At 44.1% G+C, this 22,875-nt stretch overlaps 1 protein-coding gene across 3 annotated transcripts in view; it reads right to left on the bottom strand.

The window, feature by feature from the left end:
* MAP4K5 (mitogen-activated protein kinase kinase kinase kinase 5) overlaps positions 1-22,875 on the bottom strand; it is a 2,873,315-nt gene that overhangs the window by 1,442,617 nt on the left and 1,407,823 nt on the right. For all 3 annotated transcript variants that reach the window (XM_044074300.1, XM_044074299.1, XM_044074298.1), the window contains exon 14: positions 20,617-20,675. In XM_044074300.1, coding sequence (XP_043930235.1) covers positions 20,617-20,675 — 59 coding nt within the window. The remainder of the gene's footprint in view (positions 1-20,616; positions 20,676-22,875) is intronic.

Genomic DNA, 22,875 nt, shown 5'->3' on the forward strand with positions numbered 1-22,875 from the left:
CCATGCGTGCATTGAACATCTTCCTGTCCTCTGCCGACATGGACCCTGGGGTTGACGCTATGACTTCCTTAACAAGATCTCTCTGGAGTCAAATAAGGTGCGGCATATAGTTCAGCGCCCTCACAGAGAAGGTCGCTGAAGCATAAACTCACTTCCTAAAGAGATAAAACGCTCTTGACTCTCGTCAGGAGGGAGGACCGTGAAGCTCTCCTGAGCGAGCTCCTTCTTGGTGGCCGCCGCCACCATCATAGCATGTACAGGGACACCTTGTGCCAATAAAGCTTGTCTGAGGGGGGGGCTCAAAATCTTATCTGGCTGCCTAGGGATGGGCTCTATGGTGTCCGTCTCCTTCCAGGCCCTAGATGTTATTAGTTCCACAAGTGGGTTGACAGGAGGAGACACCCAAGAGGTAGATGGGCCCGTGCCAAATGCCTCCAGAAACACGGACTCATCCAAGGTTGGCTTTGAGATGGACCCCTCCCCTCTGGCAGCGGAGCTCCATAATGTCCCCAAAGGAAACATCCCCTGGGGGGGGGGGGTGACTTTGGGGAACCTTCACCATCTAAATCCATGTCCTCCATGAAGGACTCTGGTGGAGAGTCCAAGTGCCTCCTTTTACACATATGTTTGCGAGGGGACTGTCGAGGAAGGCCTCACAAACGGGCTATTCCGAAGGTGGAACTACCTGGGACATTACAGGCACGGGACAGCCGGAACCATACTCACAGCCAGGGGGTCTGGACAGATTCAGAGGAGGAGATAGTCTGAGGTCCTGACCCGGCAACCGCCCTTTCTACCACGATGAAGGCAGAGGGGGAATGTGCCTCCTGGGCTGAGAAGACGGAGGCCGCTCCCCCTTGCCCCGACACGGTAGTCGGAGCCGAGCCTGCTGGAGCAGAGACGCCGAAAGAATGCTTCTCTCCGACAGGCTCAGAGCAGAGACCATCTCCTTGGATCTAACCCCGAGACTGCGTCTCTGAGAGCTCGGATCTGATCCTGTTGGATCTGACAAACTCAAGGCACTGGCCAGCGTCGAGGTACAGGGTACCACTGGCACTGACCCCTTGACTCTGATCGTCCTCGGATACAACAACTCCGAAACCATGGGTCAGATCTCAGAAGGAGAAATAGGGTGGAACACTGGTTGGAAGGGACCCACTCCAGAGGAGAAGGCCCTGGCAAGACCCCCATCTGAATCTGAGTGTGGATAAGTCTCCGCATAATCTTGTCCATCTCTACTTCCAAAAGACTCCAAGTGGAGCAGGAGGACACTGCCAAAACTGGATGGGAGTGCCGGTAGGGGGAAGACCTGACCAGAGACCAGCTTTGTTGTTCCTCAGGCTCAGATGAAAACCTAGGGGACCTCAGCCTAGGAGTCACAGGCCCGGAAACAGGCTTCACTTTTGGCGGCGGGGCGGCCTGTGACAAGCGGTCAGGGGATCACTTGCAAGGCTGGTCCTTCTTGACCTGATCCCCTTCCCCGGACCTCTTAGTGGGAGTGGGAGTCCCAGAGGCTGGGGAAGAGGAAGACTGAGCAGCAGCTGCTGCTTTCCCCGCAGCGGAAGAGGGAACGGCAGTTCCAGAAGAAGAAGAAGGCAACAGGCCCTTAAGGATCAATTTGTCCTGCCTGTCCTTAAGTGCTCTGGGGTTAAACCCAGCACAAATAAGACAGGGGTGCTGGAGGTGGTCAGGTCTTCCCCCTACCAGCACTCCCGTCTGGTTTCAGCCCCCAAGCAGACCACGCACAGTGTGGCCATCCGCAGGGGAAAGCTTATGGCCACACCCTGTGCACTTTCTGAAACCGGGCTTTGGGACATCTGTCATCGCTTCAGCTGGCCCAGGCGCACACACACGTCTCACATGAGAAAGAGAAGCCTACTTTTTTTTTTTTACCAAAATAAAGAACCCCAGGGAATTACAGAAAAGTTCAAGAGAAATAAAAGTCAAGAGGAAGCTAAAATAGGAAAAAAAAAACACTCTTACAAATGCTGAAAAACATGCTGGAGCTCAAACCACGCTTGTGCACTCTCAGGGGGGCAAATGAGACTTGAGGGGAGAAGGGGAGACATGGGGCATTATGGGTAAGGGGAGGAGCATGAAGCTTGGTGCCATAGCTGGAAAATGTGGCCGTGTCGGATCCAATACGGATCCAAAGTCCCACAGGTTGAAGATCAAATGAAGTAAACTACTTCAGATCTAATTTTCATCAAAAAGTAAAGACAATTATTTCAGTTTTGCTTAAATGTTTCAGTTGTATTTATGGTGAGCCCCTTCAGTGTTGCTTCTTTGTACTTTTCTTTTTTCCATGTTTTAGCTAAAAAAGCTAACTGTTTGAATTTTTTAGTTTGTCCTGGGACCTTCTTTAGTCTTATATTTTAATTTGCAGATTTGTAGTTGTGGCAAGATGGTATTTCTACAGGATTCTCCACTTCTACTTCCACAAGTAGAAATACTTGTAAAATCTATCAGTTTGTACTTTAAAGCCTGGGCCACTCTCTTGTATTTTGATTCACAGCGGTGGCAGATCTGTGTAATTCTGCAAGATTTTGAGCCTTAGTCATTTATTGCACTTTTTCAATACAGAGTGTTACTGGTAAATTTTTGCAGAGTCTAGTGCATTAAACTGTAGTAGAAGGTCAACAGTGAAATAAGTGTCTCTGCTCCTGTTTGTGCTTCAATGCTTTATATTCTGCTTCTCTTTTAATTGCTTAAAGTTGCATTCTGTGTCTATCCTATCCCCAGCTAATACATTAAGCTACAGTTTCTGAAAGAGCTTCAATATTGCCTTTATTTGACTGGACTGCTGTCTAGCTAGCCTCATACTTCCAGCACAGAGCTACCCTACACACAGTTTCTTTTATCCAAGACTTGGAGAGGTGCAGAAAGCACAGTTGTGTACACTTAGCATAAATGTAGATGTTCGAGTGTATTCACTGTTGCAGTCATCACATTTGGGTTATCCCTGCCAGGGTAGCCCTCAGTCAGCCCGAATACCAGAGGCTTAGTATTTCTGCGTCGGTTACTGTCGCTTCAAGACTGACGTCAGGTCATCAGTAGTGTAAAGTAAGGTAGCCAACATCATTACATCAGTTTGTCTTGCCCTGTCAGGAACCCCCAAGTGGGAGCCAGGATATGGTGGAAGAACTCCACCAGTAAAAAGTAAATACTAAAAACTTCCTTGTAATAAGAGAGAGAGAGAGAGAGAGAAAGGGGGATGGAGGGAGGGAAACCAGGACTGCAACAGTGAATACACTCAAACTTCCACATTTATGTACATAACTGTACTATGTTCTTCGTGTTTCACTGTTGCAGTCAGCACACTTGGGTTGATTCCTAAAGCTGAGGAAAAGGGTGGAGGCAGTCAAGAAGACTGGGAGCTGGCTAGGATGCCCTGCAAGACTGCAGTGGCAAAGTCTGCCCTGGATTTGGAGAAGATAGGCAAATGATAATGCTTGGGGAAGGTATGAACAGATGTCCATGTTGCAGCCTCCAGATGTCCCTGGTGGGGAATCCTCTGAGGAAAGCTGTAGAGGCTGAGGTTGCTCTGGTAGAATAAGTTCCGACCCCTCCCATGTTGCTTGCAGCAGAAATGGATGCAGTGTGCTATCCATTTGGAAACTGATTGTTTGGATATGGCTTTGCCCTCTGCTCCTGCAGCAAAGCTGACTAACAACTGATCAGTCTTTCTGTTCATATGATTTAGTCCTGTCTAATAGAATCTGAGCTGTCTGTGCACATCTAGAGAGTGCAGTATTCTTCCCCCCTTGCTTTGTGGGTTAGGGAAAAGGTAGGCAAATGAATGGATTGGTTGAGAGCCACACTGGATATCACTTTTGGCATGAAGGATGGGTTAGTCCTGAGGGGAGACCCTGTCAGCATGGAAAATGATGAAGGGCTCTATAGCCATTAGTGCTTGTAGTTTGGATACTCTTCTTGGGATAGCCAGAAGCAATGCTGTCTTCCATGAGAGAAACCTTAATTCAGCTGAAGCTGCTGGTTCTAAGGGGGGCAGGGTGAGTTTCTCCATCACAATGTTTAGGTCCCAAGCTGGGGTAGGTGCTCTTCTGGGTAGCCTCAAGTTGCAAGCCCCTCTGAGGAACTGTTTGATGAGAGGGTGTGAGAAAAGAGGTTGCTCAGTGCTGAAATGAGCAGAGATAGCACAGGTATGACTTTTAATAGAGGAAAAAGATAGACCACTGTATAGTAGGTCAGCTAGGTAATCCAGGATGAGAGGTAGGGAGGGCTGTGCCGTATTGGCTCCCATAGCCTGGATCCAGGTGCAGAACCTTTTCCATTTGTCAGCATAAGACTTTCTAGTGCTAGGGCGTCTGGCCTCGCATGTAACATCTAGAAACTCTTTACCGAGATTGGCAGCTTATACAGTGGTCAGGGAATAAGCCAGGCTGCCAAACTGAGGGTCTGTAATTGGGGATGCATGAATACTCCTTCCCTCTTGGTTAGGAATCTAAAAAAGATGCCATGGTGGCAGAGGGGACAGGCTGCGCAGCAGTGGGTACCAGTGCTGGCATGGCCAGTCTGGGGCAATCAGGACTGCCCTTGGTTTTTCCTCCTTTATTTTGAGCAGTACCCTGGTAATGAGAGGTAGTGGGGGAAACGCATAGACTGAGAGGTTGACCCACTGGAACAGTAGAACACCCACTTTCCAGGCCCTGCAGTGAGGCTCCCTGGTGCAGAACCTGCTGAGCTGATGGTTGGAGTGGGAAGCAAAGAGGTCTACCTTCAGGGTGCCCCATTTCTGAGTTATAAGGGTAAAGGTTCTTTGGTTTAGCTGCACCTCGTGTGGGTCCAGAGGATTTCTGCTTAAGTTGTCTGCCAGAGAGTTTGGAGAGCCTGGAAGCAATTGTGCATGGCTGAGGATGTGTGCCAAATGGTCATGACGAGCCTGCATAACAGGTAGGAGTGAGTCCCTCCTTGCTTGTTGATATACCACATCACTGTGGTGTTGTCTGCTTTGATTAGTAGATGTGGGATGTGTAGATAGGCCTCTTTTAGGTCTAGAGTGGCTAGCCAGGCATCCTTGGTGAGCATAGGTAGTAGTTGCTGAAGGGTGAGCATTCTGAATTTTGGTATCATCAGGAAGGTGTTTAGAATGGCTAAATCGAGGATGGGGCGCCAGGTGCCCTCTTTTCTGGGTACCAGGAAGAGCCTGGAATGGAAAACTTGGCCTATCTGTTCTGCAGGAACGTGTTCTATTGCCCTCATGGACAGCAAGGAAAGGACTTGCTTTCTGTCATCTGCCCATTGGTTTGGAGGTAGATCTGGGAATCCTTTTGGGGTTGGTAGAGTGTGGAAAGAAAATCTGTATCCCTGGGACACTATGTTGAGGACCAAGTGGTCGTTGGTAATGCTGGCCCAGGTGCTTGCATGGAAGGAGAGCTTTCTTCCCAGGGGCAAGTGCAGGTGGGCAATAGGAGGGGATGGAAGTGGACAGTCATTGTGAGTTCTTACCATGAGGGGGTGGCTTTGCACTCCCTGGTTTAGAAGTGGAGGTATTCCATTGCTTTGATCTCTGCATTCCCTGTGGCTGTTGTCTGGGACTGCTTCCCCGGGGTCTGGGCTCAACTGACCTGGAGGGGGCAGGAAAGGACCAGTGTTTGGAGGATCTATATTAGAACATCGACGTTTCAAAACTTCAAATGTTCTAATATCGACCCCTATTCAGCGAAAGCTGAAAACTTCGAACATACAGCACAGCAAATATTTTCCTAGGGAAAAAAATTGCTGTTCCAAAACACATACACACAACCCTCAAGTTCACACAATGGCACACATTCCTAACCCGCCCTAACCCTCACGTCCACACAATCGCACACATACCTAACCTGCACCCTAACTAACCTAACCCACACTCAATCGCACACTTACCTGAACTCGACCCGTAACTTTTCATCACAGTGCTGAAAATACCAAAGCAACAGAAACAGACAACCAAATTCTTTCTCTAGGAAAAAATTTGGCTTTCTGTTGCTTCGATATTTTCAGCTTTCGCTGAAAAGGGGTCGATATTAGAACATTCAAAGTTTTGAAATTTCGATGTTCTAATATAGACCCTGTTTGGAGGGGGCAATGCCTACAGAACCTGGGTGGCTGGACCTGCAGGAAATCCTTAACTGTCTGCATAGATTTAGCTTTTTCTTCCAACTTTTTTAAGACTTTCTCTGCCTTGGTGCATCCAGTAGCTTAGATTTGACCTGGTCTGGCAAGGGCTGTTCCTTAAACCAAACATGCCTTCTACATACAGAACCGGTGACTGCTGCTCTGCAAGACGCTTCTAGGGCATCAAAACCACAGTGTAAGGTGTGCTTAGCTACTTGACTTGCAGAATGCATTAAGTCTAGCAACTCTTTATTTTTTGCACAGGTGGGAAAATTGATATTTTTTTGTTTGAGGAGTTCCATGGTATGCTGCTGGAATTTTAGCATACGGAACTGACAATTTAGTGCTCTAATAGTAAGAGTAGCAGAGGTATATACTTTTTACCCCATCTATCTAAATCTCGGGAATCCCTATCTGAGGGGGTGGGATTCTTAGCAGAAGTTGCTTTAATTCCTTTAGGCCCTTAGGAGATAACCTCAGGGTCTGCAGTAGGATTTTTGAAAAGAAATTTGTGAGAGTCAGGGACTCTGTAATACCTGTCAGGTTTCCTGGGAGTGGAAGGGAGGGTGTCAGGAGTTTAAATAGATTCCATGAAAACATCATCCACAACATCCAGGACAGGAGGAATGGCCATGAGTCAATGCTGTGGAAGATCTAAAAATTCCGAGTCTCTTTTTAGACTGAGGGTAGTCCTGACATTCCCATTGGAAATGCTTCCTTAAAGTATGAAGGGTATCCCCAAAGGAAAAATCTTCAGACGAAGAGGCTGAAGGAATGGATTCCTCTGCATCAGAATCCTCATAAGCAGAAAGGGGTTGCATCTCCTCATATTCAAAGGCATCAGAGTCATTGGACTCCTGTTCAGACAAGACTACTGGGGACAAATCTCTTTTTCTTTTGGAAGGGGTAGCTTGGCTTCCCCTGATCAACATTATAAGGCCTTCTGCCATTTTAAGCATTTGAGACTGAGGCAAGGAAGCAGGTGCCTGAGATGGGGTCGTCAGTTTCTTGGGTTTGGGTCATACCCTGGGCCTTAGAAACTTGGTAGTTTTCAAAAGAACAGAAGACAGGAAAGAAGTTGTCAGTCTGTGTCGAGAAGTGCCTGCTCAGCGGCAACGGACCCATCCAAGGTAGAGACAACCACAGGATCCTTAGTCGATGAACAGTTTTGCAGCATACCAGACTCCGAAAGGGTCTCGGGAGTGGCCTGAGAATCCACAGAAGCGAGCATCAGGGGCTGCGAAAGTGCCTCACTGAGGACCAGAGAACTGACGACTAGCTTAACAGAAGCATCGTCGGTAGGTTTCTAATTGTGCAGCCTGTCTCTGTTTTTATCCTTGCGTTTTTACAGAAGATCTTATGTCGGATGGCTTACCAAAGCCATATCGGAAATCGAGGACTGACAGCGAAAATATCCAGCAACATTAAGGGCCCGACGATGTATTGTTCTGGTGTTGAACAAAGCACAAAAGCGACAGCGGGGGACGTTGTGGTCTGGGCCTAAGCAAGTGACGCAGTAAGAATAAAGTCTCGGTGTGGTATTTGCTTTCCAGAGAGACGACTGTTAACTTTTTCTGACAATGGTTATAGCAAGGAAAAAAGGATCCCCAACGGGAAACTTAGCTTTAGAAGACTTCAACTTCAATTTGGAAAACGAAACTCAGGTAGCGGCCAGCCGACACTCGTGCGAACTGCTTCTGCTTCAGGCTCCTCGGCAAGAAAGACTGGTGTAATGGCATCGGCTGCCTTACTTTATACTACTGACAACCTGACATCAGTCCTGAAGTGACAGCAACCGATGCAGAAATACTAAGCCTCTGGTATTCGGGCCGACTGAGGGCTACCCTGGCAGGGATAACCCAAATGTGATGACTGCAACAGTGAAACACAAAGAACATCTGTAAGCAACTATCTTTTTACAAAATGAGAGAGAATTAATTATTTCAATTCTGATTTATATTTGAGTTGCACTTAGTGACCTGTGTGGTAATAATACTTTATACTATATACTGTTCTTTTTTAAGTTTATTCTAGGACCTTAATCTTGTTTATTAACAGTTGTGGGAAGATTTTTTTCTCTGTCATTCTGTACTTCTAGTTCCACAAGGAGAATTACTTGTAAAAGCTGTTTGTATTTTAAACCTTGCCTGGGCGATAGTCTTATAGTTTAATTCACAGTTGTGGCAGGACTATTTACTACTACCAGATTTGAGCATCAGTCATTTATTACTGCATTTTCCATTACTGGTAAATTTCTGCATAGTCTGGTGTCTAAACTGTAGGAGAAGGTCAACAGTGAGAGATTTGTCTCTGTGCCTGACCCATCCCCCACCAACACATCAAGCTAAAGTTTTTGAAAGCCTTCCAATATTGGCTTGATTTGATTGGATGCCTCTCTAGCTAGCCTGCTTGAAAACTTTTTCCCAACTCTCCCACACTTTTGCTGTGGTAATTTTATAAGGTGGTGTCTCTGCCTGCTGCCCCTTATGGTAATCTGATTTCCAAAGTCCTCCCTCCCCTCTTCCACTGCTATTTATTCTCTGTTGTATAGGCTGTTTATGTAATCTCCCTACCCACTATTTTCCATAGATCTATGACACCGACTGCCCACCTAGTAAACCAGTACTGCTCGAGTAAATCTCTTTGACTACACATTGTCTCCAGCTCATTTTCCTAAAGCTCAGCAACGTTTGGAATCCTAGCTAGCATTCCAGAAGTGTTTTACTTGTATTGTGTGTCATCCAAGCAAAGTTAAGTACCTTTGATTGCTAAATCACACTTGCTTAAGATATTTAGAGTGATTGCTACTGTTTTCTGGCAGCATTACACTTGTGGGTTTCTTCTACTGTGCTTTTACATTATGAGGAGTGGGTTTATTCATCTTGTGGTGGGAGATGTTTGCCTGGTCTATCTGAGTTGGGAAATACACAAAAGAACTTGTAAAGTAATCATTTTATTGGCCAGAAGGCAGAGTTATGTTTTTGATTTCTTTTCTGTGCTGCTATAGATTTTGCACATTTACATTGGTTAGCAGTACCCTGCACAGTAGCAAACACCTAGAAAGGAAATTTTGCCTGTACAATGTCCCATAAAACTGTTCTGTAAAACAGCAATACAGAGCAAATACCTTGTGTGCCAACAAGCTTAGAGCAGCTAGTTGGGCATGGACTGGTAATACCTACAGATTCAGTAGAATTTAGTATTGTATACACATTAAAGTTAGTAGAATTTAGCACTATTAAGCACAATCTGCCCAATATAGCACCTTTGTCAGTCTGTGACTCTACTGCCTCTATCTGATGGCAACACATTAGCTACAGGTAAAAGCTTAGTGGGTTAATCAGTAAAGACTGAAAAAAACACAAAGATCTGCAACATGGTTTTTGTAGAGAAACTTCATATCCTCAGGGACTTTGTAAAACCTATCAGACCTTTTGAAAGCTGGAGGCTGAGAATCTGGGAGGAAGAAGTGGATGCAAAAGCAGCCAGGAAAACCTTCAAGACAGGTGTAACAGGTGTGGGTTTAGGGGCCCCAATTTCAAGCAAATCATAATATCTTTTCTGTATGTCAATGTATTGCCTGGATTCCCATTCAAAAAAAGTTGCATCATCCTAGGAATACTTTCCTCAAAATAAATTTCTTCTTTGGGGAGGCAGGTGGCAAGGTGTCTTCTTCATCAGAAGCAAGCTGTCCAGGGTAGTGAATCTGAGATGAATACACTAAGGAATCCTCATCGGAATCAGATTTCTCCTCCTCCCCCTCTGAAGATGAAGCTTCACACTAACTCTTCATAGGACGGTTGGGGAATTGTGAAGGAGTGGTAAGAAAAGAAGGGGCCTTTAAAGACAAAATGGTCTTGTGAAAATTCAAGCCATTCCTTTTCCTGGGATGCCCGACCAGGAGAAACATAGGATCAGTTTTTCTGTTTCTTTTTCTTTGGTGGGATGCCCACATTAAAAAAAGAGTAAAGACTCGAAACCCTAATGATCCTTTATTAAGATGCTTAGTACTTCCTCCCTAAACAGTATTTGAGGTATGCCCTCTCATCCCTCTGAGATGATCACTCTAAGGTTTCCCCCTTCACTACTGTCATGGTATGCACAGTCTCATCAGACGTGCAAGAAGCAAACATCATAACGGCTTCTGGCAGAGATGAGGTAGAGGATGTATGAGAAGGAGTCAGACCTACCATGGACTCCTGCTGCATCTCAATAGAACATCCAAATCAGAATAAGCAGATGAAGATTCAGGCCTTGGTTTCATCATCTTCCTTTTGGGTGAAAGTGGGATGTCTGAAGGTTTTGCTATCTTGCTTTACTCAAGGTGCTTCTGATGTTGAGTCTCTAAATAAATATTTAGGGAGGAAAGTCTGGTTTAAAGGGTTTTTGTAAACAATGACTGATAAATTTTATAGTTTCTGTAACTGTACTCAGCCCCTCAACAAAAACAAATACTGAGAGTAGAGGTATTCATAAGGTATCTGCCTACCAAAGTCACACTTCTCTCTTTGTTGACAAGAACAAATCTTAAGGAAAAAAAAAAAAAAAAGAACAAGAAGGTTCCCCAACAGTGTATTTAACTGAATAAGTCAAGGCAGTGATAACGGCAATGACAACATGGTGTTCAGGCTGACAGATGCAAAGATCCTATGCTCAGAATGGCAGTCAGATAGTCTGAGGATTTTACACCCATATGTCCACTTATGTCCCTCTGTACCCATGGGGTGAGGTCATACACCTGACATATGGTACATCAGGAAGTTGTTGGCATTGGTGCTCTGAACGGACTTCAGGTTATCTTGGTAAGATAACCCATCAGTACTGGAATACTGCAACACTGATCTAAGGAAGGGCATTGAAAAATCAAATGAGGGCAGAATCTTCATCTACACTCTCTAGGGAATCAGATCTGTTGAAAGATTTCTCTGATGTTGGCACAGCATATCAAGTGGCTCCCTTAAACAGGGTTTTACAATCCTATCAGTATCTTCAGAGCCTCCACACTAATGTTGACACCCTTTAAGTACACAGTTAAAAGATAACACCTCCACACTAATGTTGACACCCTTTAAGTACACAGTTAAAAGATAACATTCACTGCTACCAACCTTCATTACAGACATCTCAAAATATAAGATAAATGATCCTGAAAATCTGGGAGGCCCATATATTTCCATTGTGAAGGGGCATATTTTTATCCAAGTTTCTGAGGCTTAAGAGCCACCAGGGGAAAGGCTGACAGTGTGGTCCGTGTTGTCTACTGTAGATTACAAACTGGTCACAAAAGAAAATTTTGGCAGTCAGTGCCAAGTATCAGGGACCAATGACCATCCTCTTCAGAATAAACAGATCTCAAATGAGAGAAGCGGATAGGAAACTTACTATGAATGGTCTCTTATTCCAAAAGCAAGTTAAAGAACACTTGCATGTTTCTCAGTTTTATTCCCCTAATTTTATTCAATTAGATGTGCAAACTCTTCCTTTCAGCTTTATGGAATGCTGCCACAGGATTTAACTTTTAAGGAAATATTAAATTCCTGCCACTGAAAAGCCTTCTCTTGAAAAGATGTTCAGGTTGCCAGATTCTGTAGGCAGGAAAGAATATATTCTGGCACCAGCTCATAAAAAGCCAGCAGATCAAGCTTGGTAATGCCACCTACTTTTAAATATGAGGTTTAGTTTCCTTCTGGGAATAATCTCTTTGAGGGAAAGCAGCTTTGTTGGTCAGGTTTGAGAAGAAGATTTACACATCCCACACTTTTGCAATAAGAGACATTTTATGTTTAACTTTCAAGCTGTTCGATGACGGTTCACTTCTGAAACAAATTTGCTTTTATCTGTTAGAGTTATTGGATTCATGAGAAGAGGATAATGTTCTACTTTTACTAAAGTCTGCTGAGAAAACAGGACTCTATATTCTTACGTTTTCCAATTATTCTGAAAATGTAATGACTGGAGTAACAATCAGATGACATGCTTTGGTGAAGTCAGAAAACCTGACCACAAAATGTAGTCACATACATTTTTTTTTTTTTGGAAAGAAGTCTGTTGTTTGTCAGTAAGTCTACTGATCTTACTTAAACTTTGATAAAGATAAAATTCCAAGATCACCATAGGGCACCTGACACCCAGCAGTACCACTGTTAAATAGGAATTATTCAGAATACACAACCTCTTGGAGAATCGAAACCTGTCCAGTAACATCACCACACTAAACAGTTTACCAGAGACTATACATTTACACATTTTCTCCTAGGTCGTCACTAGGCCCTCACAAACACACACACACAGACTGGGGATGTATGCATTCCACCAACATATTTTGTTTCGTTTCATTATGGTAAACAGGGCATTCAAGAATAGACTTATGCAACAAACTATTTTTTGGGCAGGTTGTTATACATATTTCACCTATTTATGCTTAATAACTACATGAGTAAGCTGGTTGAAAGACCATTTTCTATCATATTCCAAGTCCAAGACAGATATAAGTATGCACACAGTTTACAAAATCAGTAGATCTGAATGCACAGCAAAGAGCAACAAGCAGTAATGAGCAAGGTGAATATAATAATATGCATGATTTATGGCAATATAAAACAGAATTACAGAAACAATAATCACAGATTAGGACCAAGCTAAGCAATCATTTATATCAAATGTAATAAAAATGAAGTCAACTGTTGGGATGAACTTATACAAATATGTAATTACTTAAAGCATTAAGTATGATCAGAACATCAAGGAATTTATATTAAATGTTTAAGAATGAAAATGTCTGACTGCCTAAAAGAAATATGGATTGAGTCATGAAAAACAAATAGTTATGAAATGACTTATTAAAATCAATGTTGCATCTAACCCACAGTGACATATTTACCAGAAAAGAAATACACTGAAACAAAAAAAAGGCTGCAGACGAGTTTAACAGTGTCATTACTGTGGGCGTCTTCAGACAAATCATGTCAACAACATAAAATGTAGTACTCTGTTAAGTACAGTTGTGTACACTTTGCAGATGTTCGAGAGTGTATCCACTGTTGCAGTCATCACGGCCCTCGGCCAGCAGGAATACCAGAGGCTTAGTATTTCTGCGTCAGTTGCTGTCGCTTGAGGACTGATGTCAGGTCGTCAGTAGTATAAAGTAAGGCAGCTGATGCCATTACATCAGTTTTTCTTGCCCTAACCTGTCAGGAGCCCCCAAAGTAGGAGGACAGGTTCTAGTGGAAAAACCCCACCAGTGGAAAATAAATACCAATATGTCCCTTGGAAGGAAAGAAAGAAAATAAAAGGGGATGGAGGGAGGGAAACCAGGACTGCAACAGTGAATACAACTGAACATCTATATTTATGGTAAGTGTACACAACTGTACTATGTTCTTCATGTTTCACTGCTCCAGTCATCACATTTGGGCAGATTCCCAAAGCTGAGGAAATGGGTGGAGGCAATCAAGGACACTAGGGGCTGGCTAGGATGCCCTGCAAGACTGCAAAGGCAAACCCTGCCCTGGATTTGGAGAAGAGAGGCTGGTGGTAATGCTTGGTAAAAGTCTGAACAGATGTCCAGGTGGCAGTTTCAAGGATGTCCCTGGTGGGGACTCTTCCTAGGAAAGCTGCAGAAGTGGAGGCTGCTCTGGTGGAGTGTGTCCTAACCCCCTTGGGGGAGGCTTTCCATGTTGTTTGCAGCAGAAATGGATGCAGCGTGTTATCCATCTGGAAATTATTTGTTTGGAGATGGCTTTGCCTTCTGCCCTTGTAACAAAGCTAACCAGCAATTGGTCAGACTTTCTCAAGGATTTAGTCCTCTCTAGATAGAATCTGAGCTGTCTGTGCACATCCTTTCCCCCTTGTTCTGGGGATTAGGAAAAAAAGGTGGGCAGATGAATGGATTGGTTGAGAGCCACACTGGACACCACCTTGGGCATGAAGGATGGGTTAGTTCTGAGGGATACCCTGTCTGCATGGAAGATGATGAAGGGTTCCACAGCCATGAGTGCTTGCAACTCAGAGACTCTTCTGGCTGGAGTGATGGCCAGAAAGAAAGCTGTCTTCCAGGAGAGAAATTTTAGCGCTGCAGAAGAAGCTGGTTCGAAAGGGGACAGGGTGAACTTTTCCAAGACAATGTTAAGGTCCCAAGCTGGCGTTGGTGCCCTTCTGGGGGGCTTCAAGTTGCGGGAACTGTTTGATCAAAGGGTGTGAGAAAAGGGGCTATTCAGTGGGAAAATGAGCAGAAATAGCACAGGCATGAATTTTTATAACGGAGAAAGAGAGACCACTGTGTAGTAGGTCAGCTAAGTAATCCAGGATTAGAGGGATGGAGGGCTGTGCCGTATTGGCTCCCTTAGCCTGGATCCAGGTGCAGAACCTTTTCCATTTATCTGCATAAGACTTACTGGTGCTAGGACGTCTGGCCTCACGGATAACATCCAGTACCTGTTTACTTAGAATGGCAGATTGGTTCAGGGTTAGGGAATAAGCCAAGCTGCCAAATTGAGTGTCTGCAATTTGGGATACATGAATTCCTCTTCCTTCTGGGTCAGGAGGTTTGGAATCTGAAGATGATGCCATGGAGGCAGCAGGGACAGGCTGCGCAGCAAGGGGTACCATTGTTGTCAGGGTCAGTCTGGAGCTATAAGAATGGCCCTTGGTTTTTCCTCTCTTATTCTGAGCAATACCCTGGGGATGAGAGGCACAGACCGATAGACTGACCCAGGGTAAAGGACAGGGCATCCACTTTCCAAGCCATGCAGTGATGTACCCCGGTGAAGAATTTTCTGAGATAATGGTTGGTGTGGGAGGCAAAGAAGTCGACCTTCAGGGTTCCCCATTTCTGAGGTATTAGGATGAAGGTACTTCTGTTGAGTTGCCACTCATGTGGGTCCAGAAGATTTCTGCTTAATTGGTCTGCCATAGTTGAGAGAACTTGATAGGAACTGTGCTAACAGGTGTAGTTGCATGGAAGAGGCTGTGAGCCAAATGGCCATGGCCAGCCTGCATAGAGGGTAGGAGTGAGTCCCTCTTTGCTTGTTGATGTACCACATCACAGTGGTGTTGTCTGTTTTGATAAGGAGAACCCCTGGAGAGAGAAGGGGTTTGAAAGCTATCAAGGCATGCTGCAAAGCCATCATCTCTTGTTGACTGATATGGAGAGGGATTTCCTGAGGGCTCCATTGGCCCTGTATGCACCTGCCGTCCAGGTGTGCACCTCAAGGGTAGTCTGATGCATCTGTGTTGAGGGCCTGGGTGGCAGGGGGTGGGGAGAAGAGCAGTCCCTTGTTGTGGAAGCATGCCATTGTCCACCAAAAAATGCCTTTCTGAGGCAAAGAATTATAGGTAGAAGAGTTTCTAGGTCTTGAGAGTGTTGACATCAAAGGCTCTTTAGGTACCATTGAAGTTTCCTCATGTGTAGTTTGGCACATGGAATGAGTAGTATGCAAGATGCCATGAACTCCAGAGCTTGCAGGATCTTCCTTGTAGATAACTGGGGCCTGAGAAGTAGGTCGTCAGGAAAATGTGTTTCTCTGGTGTTAGGAATGCCATCTGGGATGCTGTGTCCAGACTTGCTCCCAGGAATATTATCTTTTGGGTAGGCACCTACTTGGATTTCTTTTTGTTGACCGTGTATCCTAGGGAGGTTAGTAGTGTCTTTACAAAGGCCAGGTGCTTGAGAAGCTTTTCCTAGCTGTCTGCCCGAATAAGGCAGTCATCTAAGTATGGGTAAATTAGACTATTTCTTTGTCTGCAAAATATAATGGCCAGAGCCACACATTTTCTAAAAACTCTGGGAGCAGTAGATAAGCCAAAAGGAAGTGCAGGGAACTGAAAGTGCTGAGATCCTGCTCTGAAGCGGAGATATTTCCTCCATGATTCCCTGATAGGAATGTGGAGGTAGGCCTCTTTTAGATCTAGGGTGGCTAGCCAATCGTCCTTGGACAGCACAGGTAGCAGCGGCTGGAGGGTGAGCATTTTGAATTTTGGGATCACCAGGAAAGTGTTTAGAATTGACAGATCGAGAATGGGGCACCAGGTGCCCTCTTTTCTGGGCACCAGAAAAAGTCTGGAGTAGAAGCCTATGTTCTGCAGGAACATGCTCTACTGCTCTCACAGAGAGAAGGGAAAGGATTTGATTTTGAGCCTCTGCCCACTGATTTGGTGGTAGATCTGGGAAACCTTTTGGGGTTGGAAGGGTATGGAAGTAAAATTTGTATCCCTGAGACACAATGTTCAGAACCCATTGGTCCTTGGTTATGGTGGCTCAGGTGCCTGACTGAAATTAGAGTTTTCCTCCTAGAGGTACGTGAAGGTGGGCAGAGGTGAGTCATTGTGAGTTCTTACCATAAGGGGTTGGCTTAGAACTCCTTGGTTTTGAAGTGGAAGTAGTCCACTGCTTAGATCTCTGCATTCCCTGGGGTTGCTGTTTGGGTGGTCTTTTTCCATGGGGCCTAGGCTGTGCTGGTTTACTCAGAGCAGAAAAGGACCAGTGCTTGGAGGGACAATGCCTGCTGAACCTAGGGGGCTGGACTTGTAAGAAATCCTTAACTGTTTGCATACATTTTGCTTTTTCTTCCATCTTTTTTAATACCTCTTCTGCCTTAGTGCCAAATAAGTTATCTTTGCGCAAGGGGGCATCCAACAATTTAGATTTGACATGGTCTGGTAGGGGTTGTTCTTAAGCCATGCATGTCTTCTATTGATAGATCCAGTGACGGCTGCCCTCCAAGAAGCTTCCAGGACGTCAAAACCACAGTGCAAAGTGTGTTTAGTTATTTGGCTTGCAGAATGCGTTAAGTCTTGTAAATCTTTAGATTCCGTCCAAGCAGAAAGGGAAGACATTTTTATGTTTAAGGGGTTCCAGGGTATGTTGCTGAAATTTCAGCATATGGAAATGACAGTTTAGTGCCCTGATAGCAAAAGTAGCTGAGGTGTATACGTTTTTACCCCATCTGTCCAATGCTTGGGAATCCCTGTCTAAGGGTGTGGGATTCTTAGCAGAGGTTGCTTTAATCCCTTTTGGCCCTTGAGAAATGACCTCAGGGTCAGCTGTTGGATTTTTAAAAATATATTTGTGTGAGTCAGGGACTCTATAGTGCCTGTCTGTTTTTCTGGGAGCAGGAGATAGGGCATCAGGAGTCAATCTGGACTTAAGGAAAACATCATCCACAACCTCCAGGACTGGGGGGATGGCCAAGGGTCTGTGTAGCGGAAGATCTAAGAATTCCCAGAGTCTCATTTTAGACTGAGGGTAGTCCTGACTCTACCATACAAAATGCTCCCTTAAAGTATGCAGGGTTTCCCCAAAGGAAAAATCCTATGGGGAAGAGGCTGAAGGAATGGAGTCATTCGCATCAGATTCATATGACTCCTGTTCAGGGAAAACTACATAGGACAGATCTCTTTGCCTTTTTGAGGGGGTAGCCAGTCTGGAGTAGAAGCCTTGGCCTATCTGTTCTGCAGGAATGCGCTCTACTGCTCTCATAGAGAGAAGGGAAATGATTTGCTTTTGAGCCTCTGCCCACTGATTTGGTGTAGATCTGGGAACTGTTTTGGGGTTGGAAGGGTATGAAAGGAAAATCTGTATCCCTGAGATGCAATGTTCAGAACCCATTGGTCCTTGGTTATGGTGGCCCAGGTGCCTGACTGAAATGAGAGTTTTCCTCCTAGAGGTAAGTGAATGTGGGAGGAGGTGAGTCATTGTGAGTTCTTACCATAAGGGGGTGGCTTAGGACTCCCTGGTTTTGAAGTGGAGGTAGTCCACTGCTTAGATCTCTGCATTCCCTGGGGATCCTGTCTGGGTGGTCTGTTTCCACGGGGCCTAGGCTGGGCTGGTTTACTCAGAGCAGAAAAAGAACCAGTGTTTGGAGGGACAATGCCTGCTGAACCTAGGGGCTGGACTTGTAAGAAATCCTCAGCTGTTTGCATATATTTTGCTTTTTCTTCCATCTTTTTAAGACCTCTTATGCCTTAGTGTCAAATAAGTTATCTTTGTGCAAGGGGGCATCCAATAATTTAGATTTGACATGGTCTGGCAGGGGTTGTTCCTTAAGCCATGTATGTCTTCTAATGACAGATCCAGTGACTGCTGCCCTCCAAGAAGCTTCTAGGGCATCAAAATCACAATGCAAAGTGTGTTTAGTTATTTGGCTTGCAGAATGCATTAAGTCTTGTAAATCTTTAGATTCCGTCCAAGCAGAAAGGGAAGACATTTTTTTGTTTAAGGAGTTCCAGGGTATGTTGCTGAAATTACAGCATATGGAACTGGCAATTTAGTGCCCTGATAGCAAGAGTAGCTGAGGTGTATACTTTTCTACCCCATCTGTCCATTGCTCGGGAATCCCTGTCTGAGGGTGTGGGATTCTTAGCAGAGGTTGCGTTAATCCCTTTTGGCCCTTGAGAAAAGACCTCAGGGTCAGCTGTTAGATTTTTAAAGATATTTGTGTGAGTCAGGGACTCTACAGTTCCAGTCTGTTTTTCTAGGAGCAGGAGGTAGGGCGTCAGGAGTCAAGCTGGATTAAAGGAAAACATCATCCACAACTTCCAGGACTGGGGGGATGGCCTGGGGTCTGTGTTGCTGAAGATCTAAGAATTCCCTGAGTCTCTTTTTAGACTGAGGGTAGTCCTGACTCTGCCATTGGAAATGCTCCCTTAAAGGATGCAGGGTTTCCCCAAAGGAAAAAATCCTCTGGGGGAGAGGCTGAAGGAATGGAATCCTCCACATTAGATTCATCTGACTCCTGTTCAGAGAAAACTACAGAGGACAGATCTCTTTGCCTTTCTGAGGGGGTAGCTTGGCTACCCCTGATCAGCATGATAAATTCTTCTGCCATTTTAAGCATTTGAGAAAGAATGGTAGTCGCGAAAGAAGATGTCGGTTTGTGTCGAGATTCGGTAGTGCAAAGGACTTCCTTGAAAGCCGGTACCTGCTCAGCGGCTCCGAACCCATCCAAGGTAGAGATGACTGCAGGATCCTTAGTTGAAGAGGAGTTATGCGGCATACCGGACTCCGAAAGGGTCATGGTAGCGGCCTGCGAATCAACAGAAGCGGGCATCAGGGGCTGCGACAGCACCTCACTGAGTACCGGAGGACTGACAACTAGCTTAATGGAAGCATAATCGTAAGATTTGGACCTGTGTGGCCTGTCTCTGTGTTTATCCTTACGTTTTATCAGAAAATCTGCTCTCGGATGGCTTACCGAAGCCATATTGAAATTGGAAGACTGTAAACGAAAATATCTGGCTACAATAAGGGCCCGACGATGGAAAGTTCTGGCATTGAACAAAACACAAAAGAGACAACGGGGGACGTCATGGTCTGGGCCTAAACGAGTATCACAGTAAGAGTGGAAGTCTCAGTGTGGTATTTGTTTCCACAGGCGAGACAATTGTTAACTTTTTCTGACATCGGTTAGTGCAAGAAAAAAATTTCCTCAATGGGGTACTTAGCTTTAGAAGACTTCAACTTCAATTCGGAGACGAAAACGTAGGTAGCGGCCAACCGACACTCATGTGAACTGCTTCTGCTTCAGGCTCCATGGCAAGAAAGGCTGATGTAATGGTGTTGGCTGCCTTACTTTATACTACTGACGACCTGACGTCAGCCCTCAAGCGACAGCAACAGACGCAGAAATACTAAGCCTCTGGTATTCGGGCCGGCCGAGGGCTACCCTGGCAGGGATAAGCCAAATGTGATGACTGCAACAGTGAAACACGAAGAACATCAACACGCAGCCACTTCTAAGAAAAGCTCTTTGTAGCAAGACCAATGTACTATGGTCACATTCCTTAACAGCATACTACTTTGGCTTTAACAACAGACATCAAATGTGTGGAAAATGAATGATAAAGATTACAAACATCAGCCTTCTGTTATTTTTATCCATGTGTTTTTTACTCTGCACTTCTAATGAACATTTGGGTCACCCCCTTATGAATGAATGAACAAAACATATCCACCCTGCTGATGAAGGTGGCAATCTGGGTTAAACAAGTAATTTTGTCACACTGTGGGCTTAGAACTGAAAGACAAAAAGCTCATAGCCTCCTCTGTCACTATGGGGGGAAGACAGGAACAGTATAGCCTGATCCATCACAGATCTACTCACTAGTAGAAAGTGATGACTGATCATTTTGGGAAGGCCATGCATACAGGCTTTTATAACTATATGCAAAAAAAGTGTACCCATAACAGCTTCTTTTTTACAATTGTAATCAATACAGGATATCAAAGAAAAACATCCACCTTCTTGCACTATAATGCTTGAGCCACCAAAATACTGACTTTCCCTCATTGGTCAATCTAAGACAAAATGCTGAAAAACTAATCCCCACGGAAAACAGGGTACCTCACACCCAGAGAGATGAGGTACAAGGAGTCACTGACTCCGTTAAGTGTTCAACTAGCACAGTAAAAAAAAGCTGAAGGAAAGTAAGGCAAACTGTCCTCGACTAAAAAACAACTGTAATCTATTGATCAGACACAAAATCCAGTGAAAATAATCTTACTGTTTCTTGTCGAGCTTCTGTTTCTTTCCGTAGAGGGGGCTCAAACTGAACTTTGCCAACTGCAAAAATAAAATCAAAACATTGTAATACTTATGCTTTACAGGGGGGTTTCAACCATGGACTACTATCTACAAAAATACTGCAATTAGCGTGCCTTACAAAACCAGCTTGTCCAATACATAAAGAAAGGTAAATAAATTCTGAAAATGTATGTGCAACTCCAAATAACAAATTTCTATTATTTATTGCGCATACATCAGTTTAAAATAAAAATCCATCATAAAAGTAGATCATGAATCATCACTAAAATATATACACTACACATAAAATTAGCATTTGATAAACAAAGAGTATTAAATGCATCCTGCTACAACATCTATAGTAAGCAAAAATATAATCCAACAGAAAAAATCAGGTACAGTAGACAAATGTGAAATATGTCAAATAAGTCATTAATAGTGTGACTTCTAGTACTGGTCAAGAAAGTACAATTGTATATGTAAACTTATCATACAGTAAATGTATGAACGATCACCGCAGCAGTAGTCTTACCTATATGGGTTATATCCTACCAAGTGTATAACAGCTGACCAGCTTCCAAAGCTTCAGGGCACCATCCACATATGCAAATCATTACACAGCTTGAGGTGATCTGCCTTAAAAGACAGGTCTTAACGCCTCAGCCTTCAGAACTTACAAACCAATTGAGAGATGGAGGCTGAGCCCTGAGAGGACATATTTAGAAATAAAAATATAAATACATATATACACACTCTGGCAAATCAAAAAACTAAAAGGGGGATGGAGGGAATAATTACTGCAGCAGTGATCATTCAAACATCAACTGTTATGGTAAGTTTACTTACACAACTGTACTATGTTCATCATGTTGATCAATGCTACAGGAACATTAGCTATACAGGTAGATTAATTACTCTAGCTTACAATATTTGGGAGATGGAAGGGGAACAGTCCATGAGCCACTGGAGAATTGACCTAGCAAAGCCTGATGTAGACCTAGAGAAGGAATCAAACTTCAACAGCTTTGTAAAAGTATGTACAGAGGAGAAGACTGCTGCTTCTAGAATACTTCTGGACCCAACCCTTTCAAAAAGAAACAGATGAAGCCAAGGCTCTGGTAGACTGGGCCTTGACCCTGACTGAAATAGTTTTGTTATGGTGAGAATAGCAAAAGATAATGGCCTGAGACAACCACTTGGAAATAGTCTGTTTTGACACAGGTTGTCTATTCTTTTTAACTTAACAAGAAATGAACAACTGATCCAAAGATGTGAATGACTTAGTTCTGTCAAGATAGTACCTGATCTGTCTGTGCACATCCAAGGTATACAGTATCCTTTCTCCTTCATTTTTTAGGTTCAGGAAAGAAAACAAGGAGATGGATACCTTGCTTAAGGTAATACTACTTTAGGCTTAACAGGAATAGTTCTCAAAGAAACCCTGTCCCTATGGGAAATGACAGAGAGTTGACTCACCAGAAGACCTTGCAACTCAAATATTCTTCTTGCAGACTTCAGAGCAATCAGTAAAAAGTTTTCCATGTTAAGAATTTCAACTCAGACAGATTAGTTGGTTCAAATAAAGCAAGTGTTAGCTTCTATAACACAAAATTAAAATCCCAAACAGGAGTCACCAGTTTTCTTGGAAGTCCCTTATGCAAGACCCCTTTCAAAAACATTATGACATGAGAATGCATGGAAAGATGAGGATAAGTGGACAGACATGTTTACATGGCCGATAAATGAATCAAGACAGAAGAATAAGAAAGGCCAAAGGATAGTAACTCACTGGTACTCACTAAAAATTTTTTTCCATTTACTAATAAATGACTTTCTAGTAGCAGGCTTGTTGCCTGCATTAGTACCCCAATGCACATCATCAGTAAACATGTGCATAAAGGGAATTAAGACCCTATCATTGAGGCAGTCAGTTGAAGTTGTTTGTGGTCAGGATGTATAAAACACCCCTGTTCTTGTTTGAGTAGATCTACTCTGTAAGGAAGCTTGTGGTAACTGCCCTGGCCATATCCTGGGCCAGAAGAGAATCACTACAATGATCTTGGGGAATTCCTTCTTGAATCTTCAGAAGTACCCTGGATATCACTGGAAAGGATGGAAAAGTATAAGGGAACATTCCTGTGCAAAGAAAAGGCATCTGTTCAAACAGGAGTCAAAGAGGCCTACTTGAAGAACTCCCCACAGATGGATCAAATCTTGGAAGACCCCCTCCAATCTAATT

The sequence above is a fragment of the Protopterus annectens genome, chromosome 6.part0 (genome assembly GCF_019279795.1).
Source record: "Protopterus annectens isolate FY-2018-M chromosome 6.part0, PAN1.0, whole genome shotgun sequence".
In the NCBI taxonomy this organism is placed as follows: Eukaryota; Metazoa; Chordata; order Ceratodontiformes; family Protopteridae; genus Protopterus; species Protopterus annectens.